Source organism: Cetorhinus maximus, chromosome 7, assembly GCF_964194155.1.
Source record: "Cetorhinus maximus chromosome 7, sCetMax3.hap1.1, whole genome shotgun sequence".
NCBI lineage: Eukaryota > Metazoa > Chordata > Chondrichthyes > Lamniformes > Cetorhinidae > Cetorhinus > Cetorhinus maximus.
In genome coordinates this window covers 37,050,038-37,076,452 of record NC_135885.1, presented here as the reverse complement: position 1 = coordinate 37,076,452, position 26,415 = coordinate 37,050,038, and the positions used below count along the sequence as shown (strand labels likewise).

The 26,415-nt window shown below is 41.0% G+C and overlaps 1 protein-coding gene across 1 annotated transcript in view; it reads left to right on the top strand.

Annotated features, from left to right (window-relative positions):
• The window catches only part of brca2 (BRCA2 DNA repair associated), a 129,881-nt gene that overhangs the window by 63,256 nt on the left and 40,210 nt on the right, over nucleotides 1–26,415 (top strand). The window contains exons 16-19 of the mRNA XM_078545338.1: nucleotides 8,144–8,331; nucleotides 12,365–12,535; nucleotides 17,322–17,721; nucleotides 23,421–23,576. Coding sequence (XP_078401464.1) covers nucleotides 8,144–8,331; nucleotides 12,365–12,535; nucleotides 17,322–17,721; nucleotides 23,421–23,576 — 915 coding nt within the window. The remainder of the gene's footprint in view (nucleotides 1–8,143; nucleotides 8,332–12,364; nucleotides 12,536–17,321; nucleotides 17,722–23,420; nucleotides 23,577–26,415) is intronic.

Below are 26,415 nucleotides of genomic sequence, written 5' to 3'. Positions count from 1 at the left end.
TTCAAACTTCTTTTATTATTTGCCTTTGGAAACCTCATCCCACCCGTGGATGAGGTTTCCAGAAAAATTTAAGTTAATTGATTATTTAATAGCCTTAACGGGCCTTTTAATTATCGGCAGGTGCGCTATCGACTCCGGCACTGCCAGCCAACCGAACTATCGCACGACTGTGCTTTTACGTCAGCATGCTCAGCCGACATCAACGTGCATCATTTCAAACCCAAGTGGGTCGGGCAAGCACCCACCCGCTGAGCTAAAATTCCTGCACCATATGTAGATTTAAAATCCCCCATGATTATTGCTGTACCTTTCTGGCAAGCAACCATTATCTTTCCTTTTATACTCTGTCCTAGCATATAGTTACAATTAGGAGGCCTGTACACCACTCCCACAAGTGACTCCTTGCCTTTATCATTCCTCAGCTCAACCCAAACTGCTTCTACATTCTGGTTTCCTGAACTTGAGTCATCTCTCTCTAGTGCGCTAATACCATCACTAATTAACAGAGCCACCCCTCCACCTTTGCTTAAATTCCTGTCCCTCATAGATTGGGGCCTGAATATTGACATCTATGTCATGCTGTAGCCATGGCTCTGTAATGGCTATCAGATTGTACTTATTTATTTCTGTTTGCGCTACCAGTTCATTTGTTTTGTTTCGAATGTTACGTACATTTAAACACAGAGCCTTTAATTTTGTCTTTTCACTATTTTTGCAGCGTCTAGCCTTATCTGCTGAGTTACTCTCAGAATTGTACTCTCTGTCCTTTCCTGTCACAGTCTGTTTATCATTTCCCATATTAATACCTTTCTCTCTTGCCTTGTCTCTACTCTTTAGTTTACCACACCTTCCCAAATTTGATCCCTTTCCCCCACTATTCAGTGTAAAACCTTGTCTACTTCCCTAGTTATGTGGCTCGAGAGGACACCAGCCCCAGCACATTTCAGGTGTAGACCGACCTAACGGACAGATCCCACTTTCCCTAATACTGGTGCCAGTGCCCCACAAACCAGAACCCACTTCTCCCATATCAGTCTTTGAGCCACTCATTCATTTCTCTAATTTTATTTGCCCTGTGCCAATTTGCCAATTCAGAGATTATTACCTTTGAGGGTCTGCTTCTTAATATGGTGCCTAGCTCGTCACGCTGACTATGCAGAGCCTCCTACCTCATCCTGCCTATGTCGTTGGTGCCTACATGGACCATGACCACTGGATCCTCGCCCTCCCATTACAGGTTCCTCTCCAGCTCTGAGCAGATGTCACGAACCCTGGCGCAGACAACAAAGCAGGCTGGACTCTCGCTCTTTGCTACAGAGAGCAGTGTCAATTCCCCTTACTATACTGCCCCCTACTGCCACTATGTTCCTTTTTGCTCCCCCCATTTGGATGGCTTCCTGTACCATGATGCCGTGGTCAGTTTGCTCATCCATCCTGCAACCCCTGCTCTCATCCAAACAAGCTGAGAGTATTTCAAACCTGTTGGACAATTGCAGAGGCTCACATTCTGCACTCTGTCCTCTGGGTCCCCTTACCTGCCTCACTCACTGCCACTGCCCAAATCAGTGGTGTGACTGCCTCCTGGTATAAAGCATCCAGGTAACTTTCCCCCTTCCTGATGTGTCGCAGAGTCTGCAGCTCAGCCTCCAACTCAATGGCTCTGAGCTGAAGTTCCTCAAGCCACAAACACTTACTGCAGACATGTTTGCCCTGGATCACACTGTTATCCAGGAGCTCCCACATGCTGCAGCCTTGACACATCGCCTGCCCTGCTATCCTTAATGCGTTTTAAATAATCACTTAATTATATTAATCACTTATTTATGTTGCTTTCTTATATATTTTATTAACTTTACAACTAAACTGTGTACTATTTTAAACCTTAGGGATAGAATAGAACTTATACTCGCCCAATTACTTCCCTGTAGTAGAGCAAGAACCAATTTCTACGGGGTGAGAAAGATAGAAAAGGAAACAAACACGTCCTCCTCCTCCCCCCACCACCCCCATTCACCAAACTCAAGTCTTCACTCAGTTAGCTCGGTTGCACTGTTTACCTATCCAATACCCTGTTTGATAGAATATCCCAAAAGGCCATTACCCATAAAGATTTCTTTCATACATTTATATGACCTTGGTAAAGACCAGTAACATGCTTGCTTATTTCTTTTTAGAATCTGAAAACTCGAGCACTTAATAAAAAGAATGAAGCCACAAGGTTCACTATTTAAATCAAAGAATATAGTAAACAAAAATGAAAGAATATGAATATTCACAACCACTGTCTCTTAAATGTTCAGTTAAGTTAAAAGTATTGAAAACACAATGAACACTTATTAATTTACTAAACTGAACTTCCTAACTCAAATTTCCATCTACACCCATTTGATCCCAAAACTTAAGTCAGATGCTTATCAAAATTTGGAAGATTAACCACTTTGAGTACTGTTTCGAAGATTCGTGTAAGGGTTGAGATTTCTTGGATCTTTCGTTTACTTCCCCAAGGTTTTTCCCTTCTAATTTCCTCCAACTATCCTATGGTTGTAGACTCCCAGTTCAATACAAATGTAGCTAGTGCCTTAAGCGTAGCCACCTTGGGTCAGAATTCTTCTGGTCCTGATATTCTTTAACACTATAGTCTTGTATCTAGAACTCCTTTCTTTTCTTGCTTGCTTGCTTTCTTTCTGTCTCTCTCATCTTAGCTTGTCTACCCCAGAAGCCTAACTCACTGTTAAGAGTTTTTCAGTTAACGAGGTTTAAAATCTTGAAGCTAGCACACTGAATTTTTAATGAACCCTGCTGAAAAGAGATGTTTCTAGCTCTGCAGCCATATTGTTCTAAAAACTAAAAACCCTGCATGAGACCAGAGTCACACCCACAATCTACTCATCCCTATAATTAACTTCTTTGCTACTTTGTTGGTAACTCGGTCACAAGGAAGCCAGGTGCTATACCAGGAATCAACTCCTATAGAAACCTAGATCTTGAAGGAACCATCACCCCAGCATAAACTGTAGTTTCCCCCCCTCGAAAGCACATGGGCCATCAGTGTTTTCTGACATTATTGACCTCACTTAACTGCAAGTAGTATACTGGATTCACATTATCAGTACTATACGATATAATAATCCACTTCACTGGGATGCTACTTGCCTCTGTCTAGCCTCTAGGTCATAAGGTTCAGTGATCTTTCTTCCTTAACTATCCCCTTTACACTAGGGATTATTCCTTTTTGCAATTCTTTGTATCTGGATCCAGTGCACATATAGCCTTTTGTGGTAACCAAAACCGTATATAGTAATTGAACGGTACATTATAAAGCCCAAGCATAATACGTGCAGACATTCATTCTACTGAACCTGTATCCCAACGTTATATGCTTTCATTGCTCCTCCATTGATGTTGAAAGTGACAAAATTTTGTCCAGGTATCTTTTTTTATGACTCCTTATTTCTTTTCCCTTCAATATATTTCTTTGCTGCTTATCCATATCCCATTATTCAATACTATGTATTATTAAAGGATGAATTCATAGTCCCCCATGTTGCAGTGATAAGCTGCGCTCAAAAAAGTGTGACTTGGAAATGGGACTATAATACCTGACTTCCTTTGAATATGGCTCCCCACTGGGAGCATGGGGGTTGATGAATTTACCCTGAATTTAATTTTCCATTTGCTTGTGTTAACTAAGTATTTCTGTAGAATATTAGCAACATGCTCCATCCAACTATTCTTCCTATTTTAATGTTAGCTATGAATACAACAGGTTTGTTTTAATTGTTTTCTGTATCCAAGTTATCATTATAAATAAGAAAATGGTATCTGATCTCTGAAAAAATTCATTCAGCGACTTTGTCCAGATTGACGATACACCTCTGCAAACTGACACAATAAAATGGGCACACAAACCTTAGGAGTTTGGAGCAGGGTGTGAATAGAAAGCATGTGGCTACATCCAGTGTTACACAAATGAAATCCATGGTCTCCTTTGGGATTCTGGTATACCCAGGCTTCTTTGATTACCTAACCCCATACAGCTACAGAACCCTCATTATTCAGTATGAAAACTACAGGCTAAAATGAAGCTGTGGCATAGATGTGATGCAATTAATTTGTATAAGGAGTTGGAGGAAAGGTGGGGAGAGAAAAAGTGGATGATCCGAAGCTTAAGGAGTGAAGTTGGTGGGAGTGAGGAGAAGCGCTCCACCTAACTAACTTGCAAAATATGCAGAGATTTTAAATGGCAAAAAAACTTAGCATGCCTGGCAACATCTGTGCAGAGAGAAACAGAGTTAACGTTTTGAGTCCGATATAACTTCTTTGGAGATGTTGTGATCCCAGCTGATGTTACTACTTGATAAGCCAGATCCCAGGGTGGAACCCAACTTGATAGGTCCTAATTGTATTTTTTTGTTTAGAAATGTGAAAAGTAGCTACTGAACAGAGTCACAAGAGTCAGCTGATGAACTTTTAACAAAACAATAAACATTTATTGAACAAGAAAAGATGAATTTTATATTACAATAATCCTTCACCCACCACTATACCTTTACAGAGATATACAGATTCATAAGGATAACACAAGTCACAAAAGCTATCTTATACTCTCATGTTCACAGTAAGTACACAATCCATGTAAACCAATAGGCAACCTCTGGTTAGGCACACCACACTCTGAAACCAAGTGACAGATGCCACCCCAAACAGATGCTATGCATCTTTCATCGACACTCCCCAGATGCTTGTCACACCATGAGCCAACTGGTTTCACTGAACACTTCTTTCACACAAGGGTTTCCAATCTCCACTCACGAAGAGCCTGCTTTGGAATCTTCTCCCAAACAAGCTCCCTCTTGGATGCCTTCCACAAGGGTTCACCTCCAGGGCTTTGAACTCTTTCTGATGTTCCTCTACCCTGGATTGTCACATGCATGCAAGCTTTGCTTTCTACGCAATCTCTGATATTCAGCCTTGCCAACAGAACACCATAGCTTTTGGCTGTTTCCTCAAATCTTCTGGCTTCTTGCAAGCCTAATTTGCTGTAAGTCTGCATCCTGTAACTTTCTCCCTTTAAGCATGGAGCCTTCTTTGCTCCTCACTCTTAACTTCACCGAACAGGATCTTTTCCAGATTCCTGTTCTTCCTTTGACTAGAAGGTCTTCTTGGGACCTTTCTTCTGTTCCATCCCCTGGTTTTGGCTTCTTCTTTAGTTTGGGGCTTGCTATTTGTCCCTCTCCTATTCTACTTCTGGCAACTTCTTTCAACTGAACTGAAACGACTTTTTTCTGTCTCTGTGGGCCTCTCTCTCTGGACCCCTGTTGCTCTGCAACTGTACAGTTTTATCCACCTTCCCTTCAAGAGTCATAAAACCTCATTAGAATTCAGGCATTTTTTAAAGTGACGCCAAAACTCAGGCCCCCCCTTTTTAACACACAGTTACAGAAATAAACTCAAACTTAAAGCTAAAACTCATTCCTAACACCTGCAAATACAAATATAACTTAAACTATCTCTAGTTCCTAACAAAGAAAACAAACTTAAGTTACGAAATAAAGAAATTGTAAACTTTATATTAAATACATGTGCTATATGTACAAAACACTACATGTAATATATAATGTTACAATTTCTAAATTTTATAATTACTTTAAATTTATTTTGTCAAATTGGCAGTTTATATTTCAAATATAAACTTGGCATGATGGAATTTCAGCCATTTCCAGTGTGATATGATGTGGAATCACTCCCACAATTTTGTGATTTGCGTATCTGTCATTAGAATACTACAGTTCAGACTGCTTCAGAGAGGGGAAGGGTAGATGAAGATTATTCATTCAAACCGTCCTTGTATTATGATATGCCAGGTGGTAATTGCCAGGCTGACCAAATCCCAAAGAGAAAACTGGTCAAGCTATCACAACGATTTGCAATTTGTATTTATTACAAGTAGGTATGTGTACTGAAGTCAGAAGTAAAGATTCCCCTACCACTTTTGGAGATTTTAATATTTAATATTTTATTATTCAATGTTATATTATTTAATATTAAATTATATTTATTACCAAAAAACTTAAAACACACTAGATTACAGTTACAGTTAAATTTAGTCTTACAACATTTCCCAAAAGATTTCAGAATCACAGTGCAGAAGAGGCCCTTCGGCCCATCAAGTCTGCACCAACACATGAGAAACACCTGACCTACCTACCTAATCTCATTTACCAGCACTTGGCCCATAGCCTTGACTGTTACGACGTGCCAAGTGCTCATCCAGGTACTTTTTAAAGGATGTAAGGCACCCCACCTCCACCACCCTCCCAGGCGTTGCATTCCAGACCGTCACCACCCTCTGGGTAAAAAGATTTTTTCCTCATGTCCCCTCCCTAAACCTTCTGCCCCTCACCTTGAACTTATGCCCCCTTGTGACTGACCCTTCAACTAAGGGGAACAGCTGCTCCCTATCCACCCTGTCCGTGCCCCTTATAATCTTGTACACCTCGATCAGGTCGCACCTCAGTATTCTCTGCTCAAATGAAAACAACCCAAGTCTATCTAACCTCTCTTCATAACTTATATGTTTCACCCCAGACAACAACTTGGTGAATCTCCTCTGCACCTTCTCCAGTGCAATCACATCCTTCCTATAATGTGGCGACCAGAACTACACACACTACTCCAGCTGTGGCCTCACCAAGGTTCTATACAACTCCAACATGACCTCCCTACTTTTGTAATCTATGCCTCAATTGATAAAGGCAAGTCTCCCTCATGCCTTTTTCACTACCCCACTAACATGCCCCTCCACCTTCAGAGATCTATGGACACACACTTCAAAGTCCCTTTGTTCCTCAGAGCTTCCTAGTGTCATGCCATTCATTGAATACTTCCTTGTCAAATTATTCCTTCCAAAGTTTATCACCTCACACTATTCCAGGTTAAATTCCATCTGCCACTTATCTGCCCATTTGACCATCCCGTCTATATCTTCCTGTAGCCCAAGACACTCAACCTCACTGTTAACCACCCGGCCAATCTTTGTGTCATTTCTACTCTTTCTCGCTCCCCCTCACTCAACAATGGAAATCCAAGGCTTATAACAAAACCTTGCTTTATGGAAAACAAACACACACTTCTCTGCGGGTGGCTAGAGGCTGCATACTTCACAGGTCTGTCCTAGCACAGCACACTCTTCAAGATCTTACCTGGCCACACCTCTCATAAAGCTTTCTCTCTTTTTTTTCTCTTTCATCTTTAAACCCATTGTTCTTAACTTTCTTTGGAAGTTACTTTTCCCAGAATATAAAAATCTTTCATGTTGTCTTCATGGCCGCTACTTTTAGGAAAAGTAAACTTAATAACTTTGCTTTATTCATTTATGATCTTTGCTAGTTATAAAATTTCCTTTTAATTTTCTTTAAAATTCAAGAGCTAAAAATATTAACTCATATCTCCTAATGCAAATTCCTATTCATGTTGCATTTACTTATGACCCACCTTAGCTTGTTCATCTCCATTTCAAAATGCCTGCTTTTACACCTAACTCTTTGATTTAAACCTTGCAGTCTGATTGCCTTCAGTTTAATTAAATTAGTCATACACAGTAATATTAGAAAAAATTATATTTTTCTTTCCACTGCGCAACACTTACTGATTGTCATGGCTAGGCTGCTTTGTAGTGATTCAGTTAGCTTGCTTGTAGATCTTGTGTGGTGTTTAATCTGAGGAATCTTTAAAGGAAAAGGAATAACTGGGTTAAAAATTAAATTTGGGTCAGATGTTTTTAACATTTTTTACAATCATTTATTTCATTGCACATTTCACTTAAAAAAATGACAAATACCCATTGCTATTCTCAGTAGAAAAAGCATTCAGTTTTTTTTTTTGCTTTGTGGACCAGATTGCCTGTGATTGTAATTTGCGAACACCTGGTTTGATTTGAAGTTATAAAATGAATGGTACTGCAATAGGATAATAGGTGAGCATTATATAATTTATAATAAGGACAATGTTCTACTTCGATCAGAGGGACCTAAACCAGTGGATAATATTTCAAGAAGTATGAGGAAGTGCTTGGCCAAAATCTTATCAAACAATTCAGATATGAAAATATATCAAATGGTTTAATAACTTTTGTTTCCCCTAGTTATACATTTATGGAGTCAGCAGAAGTACTCTTGAGGTACGAGCAGAAAATGCAGAATCCTTCCAGATCAACAGTCGAGAATTTTTCAGCGAGGAGCTTTTTAAAGCTGGCAATGGAATGCAGCTTGCAGATGGGGGATGGCTTATACCTGATAACAATGGAATGGCAGGAAAATCTGAATTTTACAGGTTAGAGATAGGGTTATCCATTTGCTTCAATACAAGAGATTAAAATATTATTTTAAATGTACTCTAACATGGTCTGATGGAATTTAAATCCACCCTGTGGTTACCTGCTCTGGAAGTTTGCACTCTTTGATGTGCTGAGGGAACATCCAAAGCAACCAGTTGTGTTCATACCCCAAGATAAAAGGAATGCTGGAAATCCAAAACAAAAACAAAAATACCTGGAAAAACTCAGCAGGTCTGGCAGCATCTGTGGAGAGGAGCACAGTTAACGTTTCGAGTCCGAATGACTCTTCAACAGAACTAAGGAAAATTTCTATTTTTCCTTAGTTCTGTTGAAGAGTCATTCGGACTCAAAACGTTAACTGTGCTCCTCTCCACAGATGCTGCCAGACCTGCTGAGTTTTTCCAGGTATTTTTGTTTTTGTGTTCATACCCCACATGAGTCTCCTTCCACTCTAAAGTTATGCCTTTCAACACTGCTCCTGTAGAGCTCTATTTCACTCTCCCTCATTTGTGTATTAAACCTCAGTTTAAGTGCACCAATGTCAATCTGTTTCAGCCACTCATTGTGGTAACATGTTCCACGTTCTCTGTACTTTATCTCCTGTAATCTCAAATGAAACTTGTGCACAACTGAAGCTGTTCTAAGCACTCACTTTTTTCAGTTCTGCCACTTCACAAAGGCCAAGTCTGTCCCAAATCTGAGTAACTTCCATTTCTTGGGCAAACCTTCTATGACTACTTTTGTATTGGTTACAAGAAACATCTCCCGTGCTTATTCATCAATTTCTAATGCATGCTCTTGTTTTCTCTCTCATTTTCCACTTTCTCTCCCTTTTCTGTTTCAAACTGCTGTCACTATTTAAATTAAGGAGAAGTATAATGGAAACTGACATTATGGAAAACTTCTTTAGTCTAAGAGCAAATACAAAGAATAATCATAAGAAATAGGAGGAGCAGGCATTTGGCCCATTGAGCCTTCTCCACCATTCAGCAAGATCATGGCTGGACTGATTGTGGCTTTAACTCAACTTTCCTGCCTGTTGACCATAACACTTGACTCCCTTGTAAATCAAAAATATGCGTAATTCAGCCTCCACTGCTCACGGGGGAAGAGAATGCCAAAGACTAATGACCCCCTGAGAGAAGAAATTCCTCCTGATCTCTGTTTTAAATGGAAGACCCCTTATATTGAAACCGAGCCCCCGTTCTAGATTCCCCGATGAGAGCAAACATCCTCTCAGCATCTATCCTGTTAAGTTTGCTCAGGGTGTTAAGTTTCAAGAAGATCACCTCTCATTCTTCTAAACTCCACAGAACGTAGGCACCACCTGTTCAACCTTTTCACATAAGGCAACCTCTTCATCACAGGAATCAGCCTAGTGAACCTTCTGTGAACTGCTTCCAATACAAGTATATCCTTCCTTAAATAAGGAGACCAAACTTGTACATAATACTAGTGTGGTATGGCCTCAGCTTACAAGACTTCCCTAATTTTCTACTCCATTTCCCCCTTGTAATCAAGGTCAACATTCCATTTGCCTTCCTAATTACTTGTTGTAATTACATGCTAACTTTGTGATTCATGTACAATACCCAGATCCCTGTTGCTGCTAAAGTCAACAGCCTCACGTTTTCTGACGTTATATTCCATCTGCCAAATTTTTGCCCACTCTCTGAACCTATCTATCCTTTTGCAGGCTCTTTATATCCCCTTCACAATTTGATTTCTTACCTATTTTTGTTGTATCATCAGTAAATTTGGCTTCAATACAGTCTTTCTCTTCATCCAAGTCATTAATCTAAATTGTAAATAATTGAGGCCCCAGCACTGATTCCTGCAGCATTCCACCAGTTACCGTTTGCCAACCTGAAAATGACCTATTTATCTCGACTCTGTTTCCTGCTAGTTAGCCAGTCTTCTACCCATGCTAATATATCATCCCCAGCTCTTATCTTCTGCAGTAATCTTTTATGTGGCATCTTAGCGAATGCTTTTGGAAATCTAAATACACTACATTTACTGGTTCCCCTTTATTGACCCTGCTTGTTATGTCCTCAAACAACTCTCAAATTTGTCAAATCCAATTTTCTTTCATAAAAACCATGTTGACTGTGCCTGATTGTGCTATGATTTTCTAAATATCCTGCTACTGCCTCCTTAATAATGGATTCCAGCATATTCCTAATTACAGATGTTAAATTAATTGGCCTATAGTTTCCTGCTTTGTATCCCTCCTTTCTTGAGTAGTGGCGTTAGATGTATAGTTTTCCAGTCCGCTGGGACCTTTCCAGAATCCAGGGCATTTTCGAAGATTACAACCAATGCATCCACCATCTCTACAGTCACTTATTTTAAGACCCTTCAGACCATAGAATGCAGGCCACCAGATGCCAGGGACTTATCAGCCTTTAGCCCCACTAGTTTTCCTAGTATAATTATTTTAAGTTCCTCTTTCCCTTTTGTCCCCTGCTTTTCTACTATTCTTGGGGCGCTTTTTGTGTCTTCTGCTGTGAAGAGAGATAAAAAGTACTTGTTCGAAGACTTTGCCATTTCCTTGTTTCCCATTATTAATTCCCAATCTCACCCTGTAAGGGACTAATAATCACGGTCGCTACTCTTTTCCATTTGATCTACTTTGGAAGCTTTTACTGTCTGTTTTTATATTCCTTCTTAGTCTTCTCTCAAACTCCCAAATTCTACCTCCTTTATTTTTTTCAGTCATCCTTTGCTGGTTTCTAAAATTTTCCCAATCTTTGTAGCGTTGTGCATCTTTTCTTTGCATTTACTGCAGGAAGGGAGCCATTCGGCCTATCTAGCCTAATCCCACTTTCCAGCTCTTGGTCCATAACCTTATAGGTTGCGGCACATAAAGTATGTATCCAAGTACTTTTAAATGTTGTGAAGGTTTCTATATCTACCACTCTTTCAGATCGTGGGTTTGAGATCTCCATCACTCTGTGTGAAAACATCCTCCCTTAATTCCCATCTCAACCTCCCACCTCTTACCCTAAATCTACATTAGAGTAGTATGCTCAAAATACAGCAGGATAAAATAATGTGAGAACTATGGTACAAGTAAGATTAAAAAACTTTCTGCTGCTCTACACTTTTTTTGCAATCTGGTGTTGAAAACTCAAATTCGATTTAGAAAATACGATCACCTTAATCTAGCCTGTGGAAAAATGAAGGCTGTGCAACGTTGCAAGACAAAAAAAAATTAGCAGCCTATATTTTAATAGTTGTAATTATACACTAATGCAAAACAAGTGTGCATATAATTACTGCAGATGTAACGTCACGTTACTGAAGTGCATTCTGACACCCTTTAAAAATTATACGATAACACTGTTGGGTAATACCTGTTTTCCGTGTACCCATTATCTGTCTAGACTGTGTTCACACAACTTGCAAAAAAAAATTGGTAATAGAACTTGAACTAGTGCGTGCTGTAAAAGCAGCTTCATGTTTAATGATGTCTTTGTGTTCTTTTATCTGTGCCTGCGCTCAAATTGGAAAATATTGACTGGTTGTAAATCTGGAAAATCTTTTTGAAGCTGGTTATTGAAGCAGCAGTTATGATTTTTTGATTACCATTTTCATTTAGAGCAATTCAAGTCTTGGGTATATCCCAAGTCATGCCATTCAGTCAGCATTGTAACTATAGCAACTGTAATAATGCTGTATCATGTGTTATAGCGAACAGTAATAATGAAAATAGAAGCAGTCTGTTTCTCCCTAATGCATTAATTATTATTATGATTATTATTATTTAGACATTTAACAGATGCCTTTACCTTAGGTAATTTTCTACTAGATACTCTGCTGGACCTCACGTATGCATTAGACCTATTCCAATGTGAGAAATTAAAAGCTAGGATATTTGGGGTGAATTCTGTGAATCAAGAACTCTTCCAGTGATGTTGTTTACCAGGGACACAGTACCTCATCTGAGGACTGTCTCTGAAAAACTGAGTCACATGGTCACTCAACAATAGGTGTACTGTAATTTGATTTGTTTTTTACCCCTAGAGCTCTCTTAGATTCGCCTGGTGTAGATCCCAAGTTAATCAGTGAAGTTTGGGCCTACAACCACTACAAGTGGTTAGTGTGGAAATTTGCAGCTATGGAGACAACTTTCCCCAAAGAGTTTGGTGGCAGGTGCCTAACACCAGAAACCATACTTCTGCATCTTAAATACAGGTATATTCTATTTCACGTAAGTGTATATCAAGTTTCTAAACATGTAGTTCTTTAAATTTTTAATTGGTTTAGCTTTTCTCCCTCAAGCTGTATCTTTGAAACTCTGCTGCCAGTGTCCTAATTCACACCAAGTCCTGTCCATGCTGGCCTACTTTGGCTCCTGGTCTGCAAAGTCTCAATTTTAATTTTCATGTTTCAATTCCTTCCGTGGTCCTTTCTTTCCACGTCTCTGTGGTCTTCTTCAGCCCTACAACACTTGGAGATCTTTGTGCTCTTACACAACTGTTCTCTTGTACATCCCTGATTTTAATTGCTTGACCATCGGCAGCCTGCCTTTAGCTTCCTCATCCAAAGCACTAGAATTTCCTCCCAAATCCTCTGTTTCTCTACCTGTCTCTGCTCCTTTAAAGATACTCTTTAAAACTTTAGCTTATTAGATTAGGTGACCAAACACTATCTCCTCAAGTGTCAAATTTTGTTTGATGCTCTTGTGAAATGTCTTAGGTTACTTTACTCTGTCAAAGGGGCTGTATAAATGTTGTTGTTGTTGTAAGCTGAATTTGTCATGCCATTCCATATTCTATCAGAACTTTTTAACAGGCTATATTTCTCCTGTATACACCTGTCCAAAAAGTGGAATAATCAGTAATAGACTAAAAGAAAGAACTTGCATTCATATAGCATCTTATTGTTGCCTTAGGATATTCCAAAGTGCTTCATATTTGATGAATTACTCTTGAAGAGGAGTCATTGTTAAATAGACGTAAAACAAGTTCTCTGTTATTTAAAGGCATGCACTTACTGTTTTATATAAACAACTGTAAAAATAATGAAACAATTAAATAACCATAAATAAAAGCAAAATACTGTGGATGCTGGAAATCGGAAATAAAAACAAAGTGCTGGAAAAACTCAGCTGGTCTGGCAGCATCTGTGGAGAGAGAGCAGAGTTAATGTTTGAGTCCAATATGACTCTTTAGAACTGGAGAGGTAGAAATGTGATGGGTTTTATGCTTTTGAAAATGGGGGGAGTGGTAGGTGGAGAAAAATAGAAGGCCGGGAATAGGTTGGAGGGCAGGAGAGATTAAATGGCAAAGATGTCAGAGAACACAAGTCAAAGGGAGTGGTAATGATAGTGTTAAAGACTAAAGCTTTGGTCCAGAGTAGATGTTAATAGCAGAATAAAGGTCAACACTGTTTGTAGGGAGGCGATGGCATAGTGGTACTGTCACTGGACTGGTATTCCAGAGATCCAAGGTATTGCTCTGGGGACCTGGGTTCAAATCCCACCATGGCAGATGGTGAAATTTGATTTCAATAAAAATCTAGAATTAAAAACCTGATGATGACCATGAAATTGTTGATTGTTGTAAAAACCCATCTGTTTACTAATGTCCTTGCCTGGCCTACATTTGACTCTGCCTTTGTGATTGACTCTTAAAATTTCTGAACAAGGGCAATTAGGGATGGGCTAGCCAGCAATGCCCACATCCCATGAATGAATTTAAAAAAACAAAGAAAAATAGCAGAATGTGTTAATAGCAGAAAAAGGGTCAGCACTGTCTGAAATCAAAAACATAAGAACAAGATACGGACTGGCAAGTTGCAGGACTCAACACCTACTCTGGGCCAGATGATATGACCACTCCCTTTGTCTTGTGTTCCATGACATCTTTATCATTTAATCCCTACTGCCCTGACCTTCTATTTTGTTCCACCTGTCCCTCCCCACTTTTTCAACATCACATTTCTATCTCTTTCCAGTTCCAAAGAAGAGTCATATTCCCTCTCCATAGATGTTGCCAGACCTGTTGAATCTTTCCAGCATTTTCTGTGATTAAATAACCATCCCGGAGTGCAAGCTTAAGCAGTTGGAAGCAAGTCCTAATCTACGACTGAAATAGCCACGTGTAGATGGATGGTATTTAATTTAGGAGGTTTTATTCCTTTAGGAAACTTCTTTTATTCATTCATGGGATGTGGGCATCACTGTCTAGGCCAGCATTTATGCCCATCCCTAATTACACTTGAGAAGATGGTGGTGAGCTGCCTTGAACTGCTGCTGTCCATGTGGTGTAGGTACACCCACAGTACTGTTAGGGAGGGAGTTCCAGGATTTTGACCCAGCAATAGTGAAGGAATGGTGATATATTTCCAAGTCAAGGATGGAGAATGGTTTGGAGGGGAACTTCCAGGTGGTGGTGTTCCCATGTGTCTGCTGTCCTTGTCCTAGATTGTAGTGGCCATGGGTTTGGAAGGTGTTGTCTAAGGAGGCTTGGTGAGATACTGCAGTGCATCTTGTAACTGGAACACACTGCTGCAACTGCGTCGGTGGGGGAGGGAGTGAATGGCACTTCATCCACAAACAATCAAGCACAGTCCTTTAGAATTCATATTAATATGAACCCCTGTGATACCTTCAGAGGAATGAAAGTAATGGCTAAAAATAAATCTGAATATGCATTCCACTTTATCTCCAATTTTAACTGGGAGCAGGAATCGGATGTACAGGGGAAGGTTTGCACAAGTGAAACATAAACCTAACTAAAGTCACAAACTCCATTCTCTATCACTATTGTCATGATGCTTTATCCCACCTCCTCAATCTCTCTATACATTCCTCTTCCATTATCCAGCTTCACGGGATAATCCTTGCATGATTCCACTCCTTCATATCCAAATGTGAGAGTATCTCCAGCTTGTGTTCCCACCTACACATCACTTCTACATGTGATTGACTTGGCTTCAATGGCCACTTGTGTTTATGAATACCACATTTCTAGTAATCCTTTGCATGAAAACATTTCCCCATACTTCCTTAGTATAAAAATGCACATTTTTTCTTTTAGATTGTTTCTTTACTCGTAAGTTCATATTTCCTTCTTTATGGAATTATCATTGAAATTGATACTTAAAGTTTTCATTTAAAGGGATGCACTTTGAATAAGTGTTTTTGTTTTGAATGATGAATTTTGTGTAAATGCCAGTTGAAAATGTTCAATTTTGCACATATAACTTTGAGAAGAGGGTGTGATTGGTTGACACGTTGTCTTGATGTCCCTTTACTCCTGACCTTGCCCATGGCTGGTTCTGTACAATGTGAATTGGCCAAATGGTTGAGTGAGTTGCTACCGCCAGTCTGAGCAAGTTTTCCACAGACACAGGAAAAGATTCCTTCATCTTTACAAAGACCATACAGGATTTGTATATTGATAGCAATGCTGAGTCCATGTGCTCATTTGTCATTACTAGCTTATTCATTAATGTACCGCTCAAGGAAACCATAGACATTTGCACCATGTCACTATATCATGGTGATCTAGACGTGCCGCCATTGTGAATCAGTATTCGTTGAACTTATGAACTAAGCAACTCGCGTGGTGAGTTTGGTTTTAATGACACCACGTATGCCCAAATATATGGTGTCGCCATGGGATCACTTCTAGACCCAGCTCTCACCAACATCTTCATCGGTTTCCATGAGAACCACCTCTTTAATGGAATGACCCATAACCACCTCCCCCTTGCATAGTTTCAATACATAGATGGTATATTTGCTATATTTGAATCTGCAGCTGCATGTAAGAATTTCCTTGCCTTAATGGATTCCATCCTGTGCTCAATTTCACCATTTGTCATGGAGCAGTAAAATGAGCTCCCTTTCTCTTTCCTGCTAATTGAGTGGTCTGCCAATGGGTTCTCTACTACTGTCTACCACAAGCCAGCCTTCACTAGTAAGTATGTGTTGGGATTCCGACAGTTCTATGCGCAATAAGATAGGCCTTATTGGCACATAAATGGGGCCTAAGCCATTTGCTCACTGCAAGCTTGATGCCGAAATAGGGCACATCAGAGCTATCCTGTGGGATAATGACCACTCTGATTAGATTATTGCTCACTACAGATTGCACAAACTCATGAATGGGTCTACCTCAGATTTGTCTCAGAAAATTTCAGCAACAGGTGAAGCTAGCCATTTCACACTGCTACTATACAGTAGCAACATAAGTGGTATTCTGCACTAACAGGATTCTGCCGTCAAGCCAAAAAGACATTCTGCCTACCACACAAATGGAATAATGTATATGAATTTTGGTACTGGTGTGATGTCAGGTGTGTAGGCCATGTGTCCAAACGACTAATGGATCGTGAGAAACAACACACTCCTTCGGCTTTTTGCAACAGGCAAAGTAATGCCAGCCCATGCTTGCAAAACTTGGATCATAGTGTCCAACATTAGATGTGATTCTGTGACTGGACAGCACTTACTAAACAACCCCGAGTGCAATTGTTAGCATAAACAGCCAATTTAAGATCATCAGTCGGACTCGCAGTGTGGCTCACTTATGCGTGCTAGAAGCCATGTATATTCACACACAGGGCACTGTCTTTTGCAAACAAAAAGAATATGTCCACCCATTGTGCCTTTTTCAACTAAACTAAAGGTTGGGGGACAGCCATTCCCTGGTTCATTCCCCATGGCAATGCTTTGAGCAATCAGAGTTGACCTGTCTGGTTTGAATTTAATCAAAAGCTTGGTAGTTAACTGTTCCCTAGTGCATTTTCCATGGCAAGTCTCTACCAATCAGAGTCCACTTTCCAACCAATCAGCACCCTCTTCTCATACAGTATAAGTCATTGTTCTCTTTAAGATTTGGTATCCTTGTGAATCTGTCTTGATGAGTGTAAGACAAAAAGCTTTGACAGCATTTCTTTTTTTTTCAGCAATACTCAAGTTCTGTATTACCAAGTGACTAAATACAATCTCCTAATTTTGGCATTGCAGGTATGACATAGAGATTGATCAGTGTCATCGACCTGCCTTAAAAAAAATTATAGAGAGGGATGATGTAGCAGCAAAAACACTTGTGGTTTGTGTTTCTCGAATAATATCAATGGGAACAAAATCATTCCAAAATAATCCTAATCTCGTTGGTGCGGATAAACAGTCCAAAACTGTAACTGAAAAGAGTGTCATAGAAGCAACGAAGGATGTGCCCTTAGGAGTTATTGAAGTCACTGATGGATGGTACGGAATTAAGGCACTTCTGGATCCTCCACTCACATCACTGTTACAAAAAAAAAGACTTGTAGTTGGCCAAAAGATTATTGTTCATGGGGCAGAGCTAATTGGGTCACAGGATGCTTGTACACCTTTTGAAGCTCCAGAATCACTTATGCTAAAGGTAAGGGTGGTAGAATGAATAAACAATGACAAACAAATTTTTGCAATCATTAAGACTTTAAAATATGCTTAATATTTTTGTTTTATGACATTTTTCTCTTTTTTGTGAGAGGATGGTAGGCATCACTTTTTATACAGTTTTTTTCTATTCTTCCATCTATTCTAATAACTGAAACTGAACGATAGAAGCTTTTTCAAATAGGAGCCGGGGGGTGGGTTTAGGTGCATGAGGGGAGTTATATCCCCTGAAAGTGATGTTGGGTCAGAAGCCCAAAGTCATTCTGCCGCATTCGAGCTTCACCTGGGCAAGTCTGAAAGGGAGGGGAACCTCCTTAGAGCTGTTTGGTAAGTCCTTTATATATTCAAATAGCTAATTAAGTTGTGTTGTGACTTAGGATCCTGGCTTGAACAGCCAGTGGACCTATTTCCCAAAATGTCAACAATTCGCTGGGGTCACTGATTCAAGTGTGCAGCAGGAAATGCTTCTTCAGTGAATGAGGGAAGGAAGCTTTTGCCCAGTGAAACTAAAACAACTGTAGTTGTGGCCGGGTGAGAAGCTGCTGCTTGCAGCACTCCACAGACGTTGCTTGACAAGTGATTGCCAACTTCTTCAAAGTCACATTTCCTGTCTTGCTCGTCACTCACCTTCACTTTCCTGCTACCAGGCTTCATTACGGCATGGGATCTGCTATTATAGCTCTCTCTTGCACCTCTGACGAAGAGCGGGAGCAATAACAACAGGGCCAGTACCAGCTGCCTTTTCAACCACATGCTGCTCCATAGGGTAGAGAAGTGATCACAGAGATCCAGTTCCAAAGAGGCAAAACCCCCAACACTGGATCCACAGGCATAGGGTCATCTCTCTTGACATATGAGCGCCAGTGCCTCAGGAGACTTGGGTTTTCACAGCATGTCATTGCTAACGTCTGTTGCATCCTAGAATAATACCTCCTTCCCAGTAAGTCAGGTTGGCACACATTGCCAGTAGTCATTTAAGGTGCCTCTCACAGATGGGACCACACCCTCCCCCCCACATGCCCCAGGTCTCTTGACTCTCTCTCTCCAAAGTTGTATGCTCTTTTCTGCAAGGAGACAAAGCAGAGAGTTATAAGTGTTAGCAATGGGCTGTGTGGAGGGCGGGTAAAAATCGTAGAATGGTTACAGCATAGAAGAAACCATTTGGCCCTTCATGGCATGCCAGTTCTCTACAAGGGCAACTTAGCTCTATTATAGCTTTCCCTTTCATCCTGGCCCTTCTTTCTAGGTGCTTATCCAATCTCCTTTTGAAAGCTACAGATGTATCTGCCTCCACTAAACTCTTCGGCAGCACATTCTAGATCCTATTCGCTCGCAAAGTTTTCCTCATGCTGCTGTTGCTTCTTTTGTCAATCACCTTAAATTGGTGTCTTCTAGTTCTCGACCTTGTGTCAATGGGAACATTTTCCTTCATCTACTCTGTCTAGACCCCTCATGATTTTGAACACCTATATCAAATCTCCTCTGTCTTCTCTAAGGCAAATAGCCCCAGCTCCTCCATGTAACTGAGAACCATTTGCATAAATCTTTTCTGCACCTTCTCTAAAGCCTTCACATCCTTCCTAAGGATAACATTTGTGCAGGGTGACTGAGGCATGGATGTAACCACACAATAGGACAAGGGTGATTGTTGGCTGCTCAGGTGGGGATATAGGTGCTTGGAGACAAAGGAATAAGTGCAGCTTTCAGGCATGTCCTGAGCAGTGCTGTGCAGTAGAATGCTGGAGTAGTTGAATTGTGGGCTTGGCACCTAAAATTGCTATGTCACTTGCCTTTCATGCCCTCCTGAGGTCCTGGATCCTCAGTGCATTGCCTCCAGGTTGGAGGGGCTACACATCTGCTTCTGACTTCCTGGGCCACGACCACCCATCCAACTTGGTTAGAGAAGCTGTCCTTTTCCCCTAGTTAGAACATAAGATCTAGGAGCAAGAGTAGGTAGTTCAGCCCCTCGAGCCTGCCCCGCCATGCAGTACGATCATGGCTCTCATTTCGGCCTCAACTCCAATTTCCCGGAACAATCACTTCACTTCAGTGTCTCAGATCCCACAGCAGGTCCTCCAGGTAAGAATGAGAGACTCGGCCTTCCCAGGTCTTTTCTACATTCCCATGGTTGCTGCAGCCTCAAAAATCAATGTTTACATGGATCATTAACACATGGTGTAGTCCCTTGAATTAAAGTCCTTTCTTTGGTTCCAGCAAATCATTCCAGCTGCCCTCATTGGCTGGGGAACGTGCAGATGGAGGTGCTAATAACCTTGGCTCTGCTAAAGAGCCTCGACAAACGCCTCTGGAGAGTTCGATGGGTTCCCAGCCCAATGTGGTACCACTGCCTCAGCAGGGCCTAAGGTGAAACATTTTGCCTGATATCTGTCTGCTTGCCCTGGCATCTGGCCACTGGTGGATGATTAGTACTGCCTAGGTATGTCTTCTCTGTTGCCTCAAGGCTTTACAGGCTTTGTTCAACACAACTTTACTGAGGAAGAAGAGCAGGACTTCTGGCTCTGCATGCCCCTACTCTCCACTGTACCAATTCTGTTTTGTTTATCCATCTTATCTATTCGTTATGGATTTTACCCTATTGCAATCTTTTGTTCCAAATGTGCTGGAATCATCTCTTCTTATGATAAATGTGAAAGTTCAATATTTTACTGAAATGCTGTAGTAAAATTAACTGAATAAGATATTTTGGATGACTAAAGTATGTACATTTTCATTCAAGAAAATAGCACAGCTACATTTAAGGGTAAGTTAGATGAACACAAGGGATAAAGGAACAAAATATGTTGATAGGGTTAGATGAAGTAGGTTGAGAGGAGGCTCATGTGGAACATAACACCAGCATGGGCCAACTGGAGAGAATGATCTTTTTCTGTATTGTACATTGTATGTAATTTGTACGAATAGGAGTATGTCATTTAGCCGGAATATGTACCACAATTCAATTAGGTCCATACCTCAGCTTCATTTACCCACCTTTGCTTTATGTTTCTTGATACCTTTTCTGACAAAAATCTATTGATCTTGGTCATGAAAATTTCAATTGACCCAGCATTTATGTCCTTTTGGGGAGAAGATTCTAGATTTCCACTGCCCTCTGGGAGAGAAATCAGGAAACATTTTTCTCACACATTGCCTAGCTCATGACAATTGGCAGCTCTTAGGGCTTCTTCATAGTATCAGAAGTTTATGGCACAGAGTGGCTTGTGGGGGGCTTCAACCTATTGTTTTTGCCCAGCCGAATGAAAGCTGCCCAGCCTAATCCTGCTTTCTAGCTGCTTGGTCCTTGTAGTTGGTTCCTGACTCATTTTCCAGTTATAATACTTAATAATCATTTTGGCTTTTAGATTTGTGCAAGTGGTAATGAGTAGGCAATATAGACACTAGAAACATGCATTCAGTGGATGTGGTATCTTTATAAAGGAAAGCTTCTGGATTATCTTAAAGCACAGCTGGTTCATTAATGTCTTTCAAGGAAGGGAATCTGCCATTGCCAGTCAGTCGGGCATACATGTGACTCCAGTCACAGGTTGCATGGTGGACTCTGACTCTGAATGCTCTTACTTTGTTAGCACTGTCCAAATTCCAAGAACAGAACTCATCTCATAGATATTTCGAGGGAATTTCATTAAATTAGCATGGGATGCTAGCAGTACTTAACATTTGCTGGAGAGTATTGCAAAGAATGTGCAGTACAAAAACAGGCACTTTGGCCCAATAAGTCCATGCCGATGTTTATGTTCTACTTAACCCAAGAAGGTACACTATTACTCACTGTTCATAAATCTTCAGTCTACGAACTTTTACAATTGTTCCAGAGCATCCTGTTTGCTTTTTCTGCAGTTGTAAAGCTAACTGAATCAGTCCAAAGCTTGAGTGTGATGTTGCGTATTCACTCTTCTGTTATACTGCAAAGCACTATTCGTTCATGGGATGTGGGCACCCCTGTCTAAGCCAGTATTTATTGTCCATCCCTAATTACCCTTTAGAAGGTGGTGGTGAGCTGTGTTCTTGAACTGCTGCAGTCCATGTGATGTAGGTACGCCTACAGTGCTGTTAGGAAGGGAGTTCCAGGATTTTGAACAGCGACAGTGAAGGAACGGTGATATATTTCCAAATCAGGATGCTGAGTGACTTGGAGGGGAACTTCAGGCGGTGGTGTTCCCATGTGTCCGCTGCTTTTGTCTTTCTAGATGGTAGTGGTCGTGGGTTTGGAAGGTGTGTCTGGGGAGGCTTGGTGAGTTCCTGCAGTGTATCTCGTAGATGGTACACACTGCTGCCACTGTTCATCAGTGGTGGTGGGGCGAGTGATTGTTTGTGGATGGTGCCAATTAAGCGGGCTGCTTTGCCCTGGATAGTGTCAAGCTTCTAAAGAGTGTTGTTGGAGCAGCACTCGCCCAGGCAAGTGGAGAGCATTCCATCACACTCCTGACTTGTGCCTTGTAGAGGTTGGACAGGCTTTGGGGAGTCAGGAGGTGAGTTACTCGCCACAGGATTCCTAGACTCTGACTTGCTCTTGTAGCCACAGTATTTATATGGTATATGGCTAGTCCAGTTCAATTTCCGGTCAATGGTAAAACCACTCCCCAAGATGTTGTTAGTGGGTGATTCAGCAATGATAATGCTATTGAATGTCAAGGGGCAATGGTTGGACTCTCTCTTGTTGGAGATGGTCACTGCCCACCGCTTGTGTGGCATGAATATTAATTGCTGCTTGTCATTCCAAGCCTGGATATTGCCCAGGTCTTGCTGCATTTGGACATGGACTGCTTCAGTATCTGAGGAGTCGCGAATGGTGCTGAACTTTGCGCAACCATCAGCGAACATACCCACTTATGACATTATGATAGAAGGAAGGTCATTGATGAAGTAGCTGAAGATGTTTTGGCCCAGGACACTACCCTGAGGAACTCCTGCAGTGATGCCCTGGAGCTAAGATGATTAACCTCCAGCAACACAACCATCTTCCTTTGTGCTAGACATGACTTCAACCAGCAAAGAGTTTTCCCCCTGATTCCCATTGACTCCAGTTTTGCTAGGGCTCCTTGATGCCACACTCAGTTAAATGCTGCCTTGATTTCAAGGGCAGTCATTCTCACCTCACTTCTGGGGATCAACTCTTGTCCATGTTTGAACCAAGGCTGTAATGAGGTCAGGAGCTGAGTGACACTGGCGGAACCCAAACTGTGTGTCAGTGAGCAGGTTATTGCCATGCAAGTGCTGCTTGATAGCACTGTTGATGACCCCTTCCATCACTTTATTGATGGTGGAGAGTAGAATGATGGGACGGTAATTGGCCAGGTTGGATTTGTCGTGCTTTTTGTGTAAAGGACATACTGGGGCAATTTTCCACAATGCCGGGTAGATGACAGTGTTGTAGCTGTACTGCAGCAGCTAGTTAGACTTCCTGCTCCTTTGCTTGAAAATCCCATCTAAGCCACAATCGAGCAAACAGGTGGCTAGAAACAGTGGTAAGATATGCAAGAAAGTAATTGTATTGCCTGTCTATAAGCAAGATTCACTCCATAAAAGAAATTGGGAAGACAAAATAAATGGTGAATAATGTAGAATTTGTCTAAACGACAGATTTCCTTTTTGAATTGAAAATGAAATTGCAATAAAACTTATGTAATATTTCAAAATAATAATCCATGTTTTCCAATTAAGATTTCAGCTAACAGCACCAGATCTGCTCGATGGTATGCAAAACTAGGATTTCATCGTGACCCTCGACCGTTCCCATTGCCAATATCTGCCCTGTTCAGTGAAGGTGGAATGGTTGGATGTGTCGATGTCATTGTTGTTCGAATTTACCCCATGCAGGTATGGAAGATTATGCAGTAACAATGTTTAAATGGAATAGCTTGTCTTTTTAGTTCTTTTAAAGCCAACCTAATAAACTAAATCAACAAAATGAGGGCTAAAGTAAACATAGCCCCTAAGTTAGGTTAGCTGTGAAACCAAAGACAAAGTTTAAAGAAAACTTACAAACGTCAAATCAAAATGTGATTAAGGGGGTAGCTTGTCTTTTAAGATGAAGAGTTATCAATACATTGCATGTCACTTGTACATTTTGATTGCTTAAGAGAGGAGTGCTTGGTTTTTTGGCATGGTTGTGTTGTGTTAGTATTAATTGTATAATAATTGAGTAATTTTATTAATGGGAGATTCACTTGTGCTCCTATGTATACTTAATTTGTTAATTTGGCTTAATCAAAAGAGTATATATACTGTGGTTAATTTGCTATTAGTTGATTCGTTTAATTGATATACTCAAAAGAGTATATATTGTGGTTGTTTGGTTAGGGGCTGCATGTTTGTAATGTGTGTCTCTAAATAAAAGCGAGTGTGAAGATTTTGCTCAGGTTCTATCCTTCACTGACTATCTGGAATAGAACACTTGGGAACAGTGCAAGTCATGGGGTTCAGGCAAATTGTTTGGTCTTTGTTCCTGGAGATTAGGGATTGTGGGTCAGGTGGTGCGACATGTCAGTTGATGGATTGCTGTGTTGGGTGTTTGAAATAGATAGTTTATGTTGAGTGAACCTTCAAGGATGAGCCCTAAACAATTTGGCATTTCTAGGTTCTATGTCCAGGGAGAGTCAGGGCTTGAAAAAAACCGGTGCAAAACAAAGCAAGATTTCCAGGAAGAGTTGGGGCATGAAAAAAAAACCAGTGCAAGACAGAGCGAGATTTCCAGGGAGACTCAGGGCTAGGTGCTGCTAGTGCCGGTATCGGTGCTGCTGCTAGAGTTCGGAAACAGAAAGAGGTGTGACATCACAGGAAGAGCGTAAGTTGATTGGCTAGTGATTATTGCTGCTTAAGAATTGAGTTACAACAATTGGACGATTAAAGATTATAAATATATTAAGTATTAATAAGGAATATGAGTAGCTGGTGAGTATCTTTCATTTTTAAGTAAGACTTATTACAACTAGTAAACTGTGTTAAGTATTGGTACGATTTATCAGTACTATAGTAAGGTTTATAAGTAGTAGTCAGGTGTATTAGTATTGGTATTTTTTAGTATTTTTTTTAGCAGTAGCAAGGTTAGCTAATAAGTAGATGGCAGGACTACTCCAACCTTGAGTGCCCATCCTGTGCTATGTGGGAACTCCAGGTTTTGGGATTTAATCAGTAGCTGGCATCACTGCGGTGCATCCATGAGGTTGTGAGCCATGTGGTAGCCCGTTTTATAGATGTGGTCATCTCACAGTTTGCATGTGCAGGAGCGAGGGAAGGAGTGACTACCAGACAGCCAAAAAAGAACAGGCAGGTAGTGCAGGAGTCTCCTCTGAGTACATCCCACTCTCCAAACAGTACTCAGTTCTGAATACTTTTAAGAATGAGGGTACATGCGAGGAGTGCAGTCAGAGCCAAGTCCATGGCACCACGGGTGGATGAGTTGCACAAGTGGGTATTGGGAAGTCTGGAAGAGCAATAGTGATAAGTGATTCGACAGTTAGGGGAACAGATGGGTGTTTCTGTGGCTGTAGATGTGAATCCAGGATGGTGCGTTTCTTCCCTGTGCCAGAGTCAAGGATGTCACTGAGCAGCTGCAGAGCATCCTGAGGGGGGGAGGGTGAACAGCCAGCAGCTGTTGGCCACATCAGTAGCAATGAAATAGGTACAAAGAGGGATGTGGTCCTGCAGTCAGGATTTAGTGAGCTAGGTAGAAAAATAGCAAGCAGGACCTCAAAAGTAGTAATCTCCAAATTTACTCCCAGTGCCACATGTAAGTGAGGACAGAAATAGCAAGATAAGACAAATGAATGCTTGGCTGGAAAGATGGTGCAGGAGGGAGGCTATAGATTCTTGGGACATTGGGATCGACTCTGGGGGAGGGTGGGACTGGTACAGGCCGGACAGATTGCACCTGAGCAGAGCCAGAACTGAGTTCCTTGCTAGTGCTGTTGGGATGTTTTAAACTAACTCAGCAGGGGTGTGGGAACCAGGAGAAAATATAAAAGGAATACCAAAGTGCACAGAATATTGGTAAAGAAAGATAGCACTAGAATTGGGAATAGTAAGTTAATAGTGGGGTCAGACTGAAAGCGAAAGCAACAAAATCTAAATCGGGGTTACAGTGCGTATATGTGAAGGCACGGAGTGTGGTAAGTAAGATTGGTGAATTAAAGGCACAGATTGCCATGTGAAAATATGATGTGGCTATAATGGAGACCTGGAAAAAGAAGGGCAGGACTGGGTATTAAATATTCCTGGGTACAAAGTGTTCAGAAAAGATAGGAAGGGGAGCCTGAATGATGTGCAGGTCTTGCTGCATGCAGGCATGGACTGCTTCAGTATCTGAGGAATTGTGCATGATACTGAACACTCCGCAGTCATCAGCCAGCATCCCAACTTGCGACCTTAGTGAAGCTGAAAATGGTTGGGCCTAGGACGTCCTAGGCCCAACCATTTTCAGCTTCACTAAGGTCGCAAGTTGGGATGCTGGCTGATGACTGCGGAGTGTTCAGTATCATGCACAATTCCTAAATGCTAAGGAACAACAGCAATTTCCTGGGCTGAGATAATTGGGCTCCAACAACCACAACTATCTTCATTTATGCTTGACCTGACTTCAACCAATGGAGAGCTTTCCCCTTGATTCCCATTAACTTCAGTTTTGCTAGATTGTTTGACATCACACACAATCACAGGC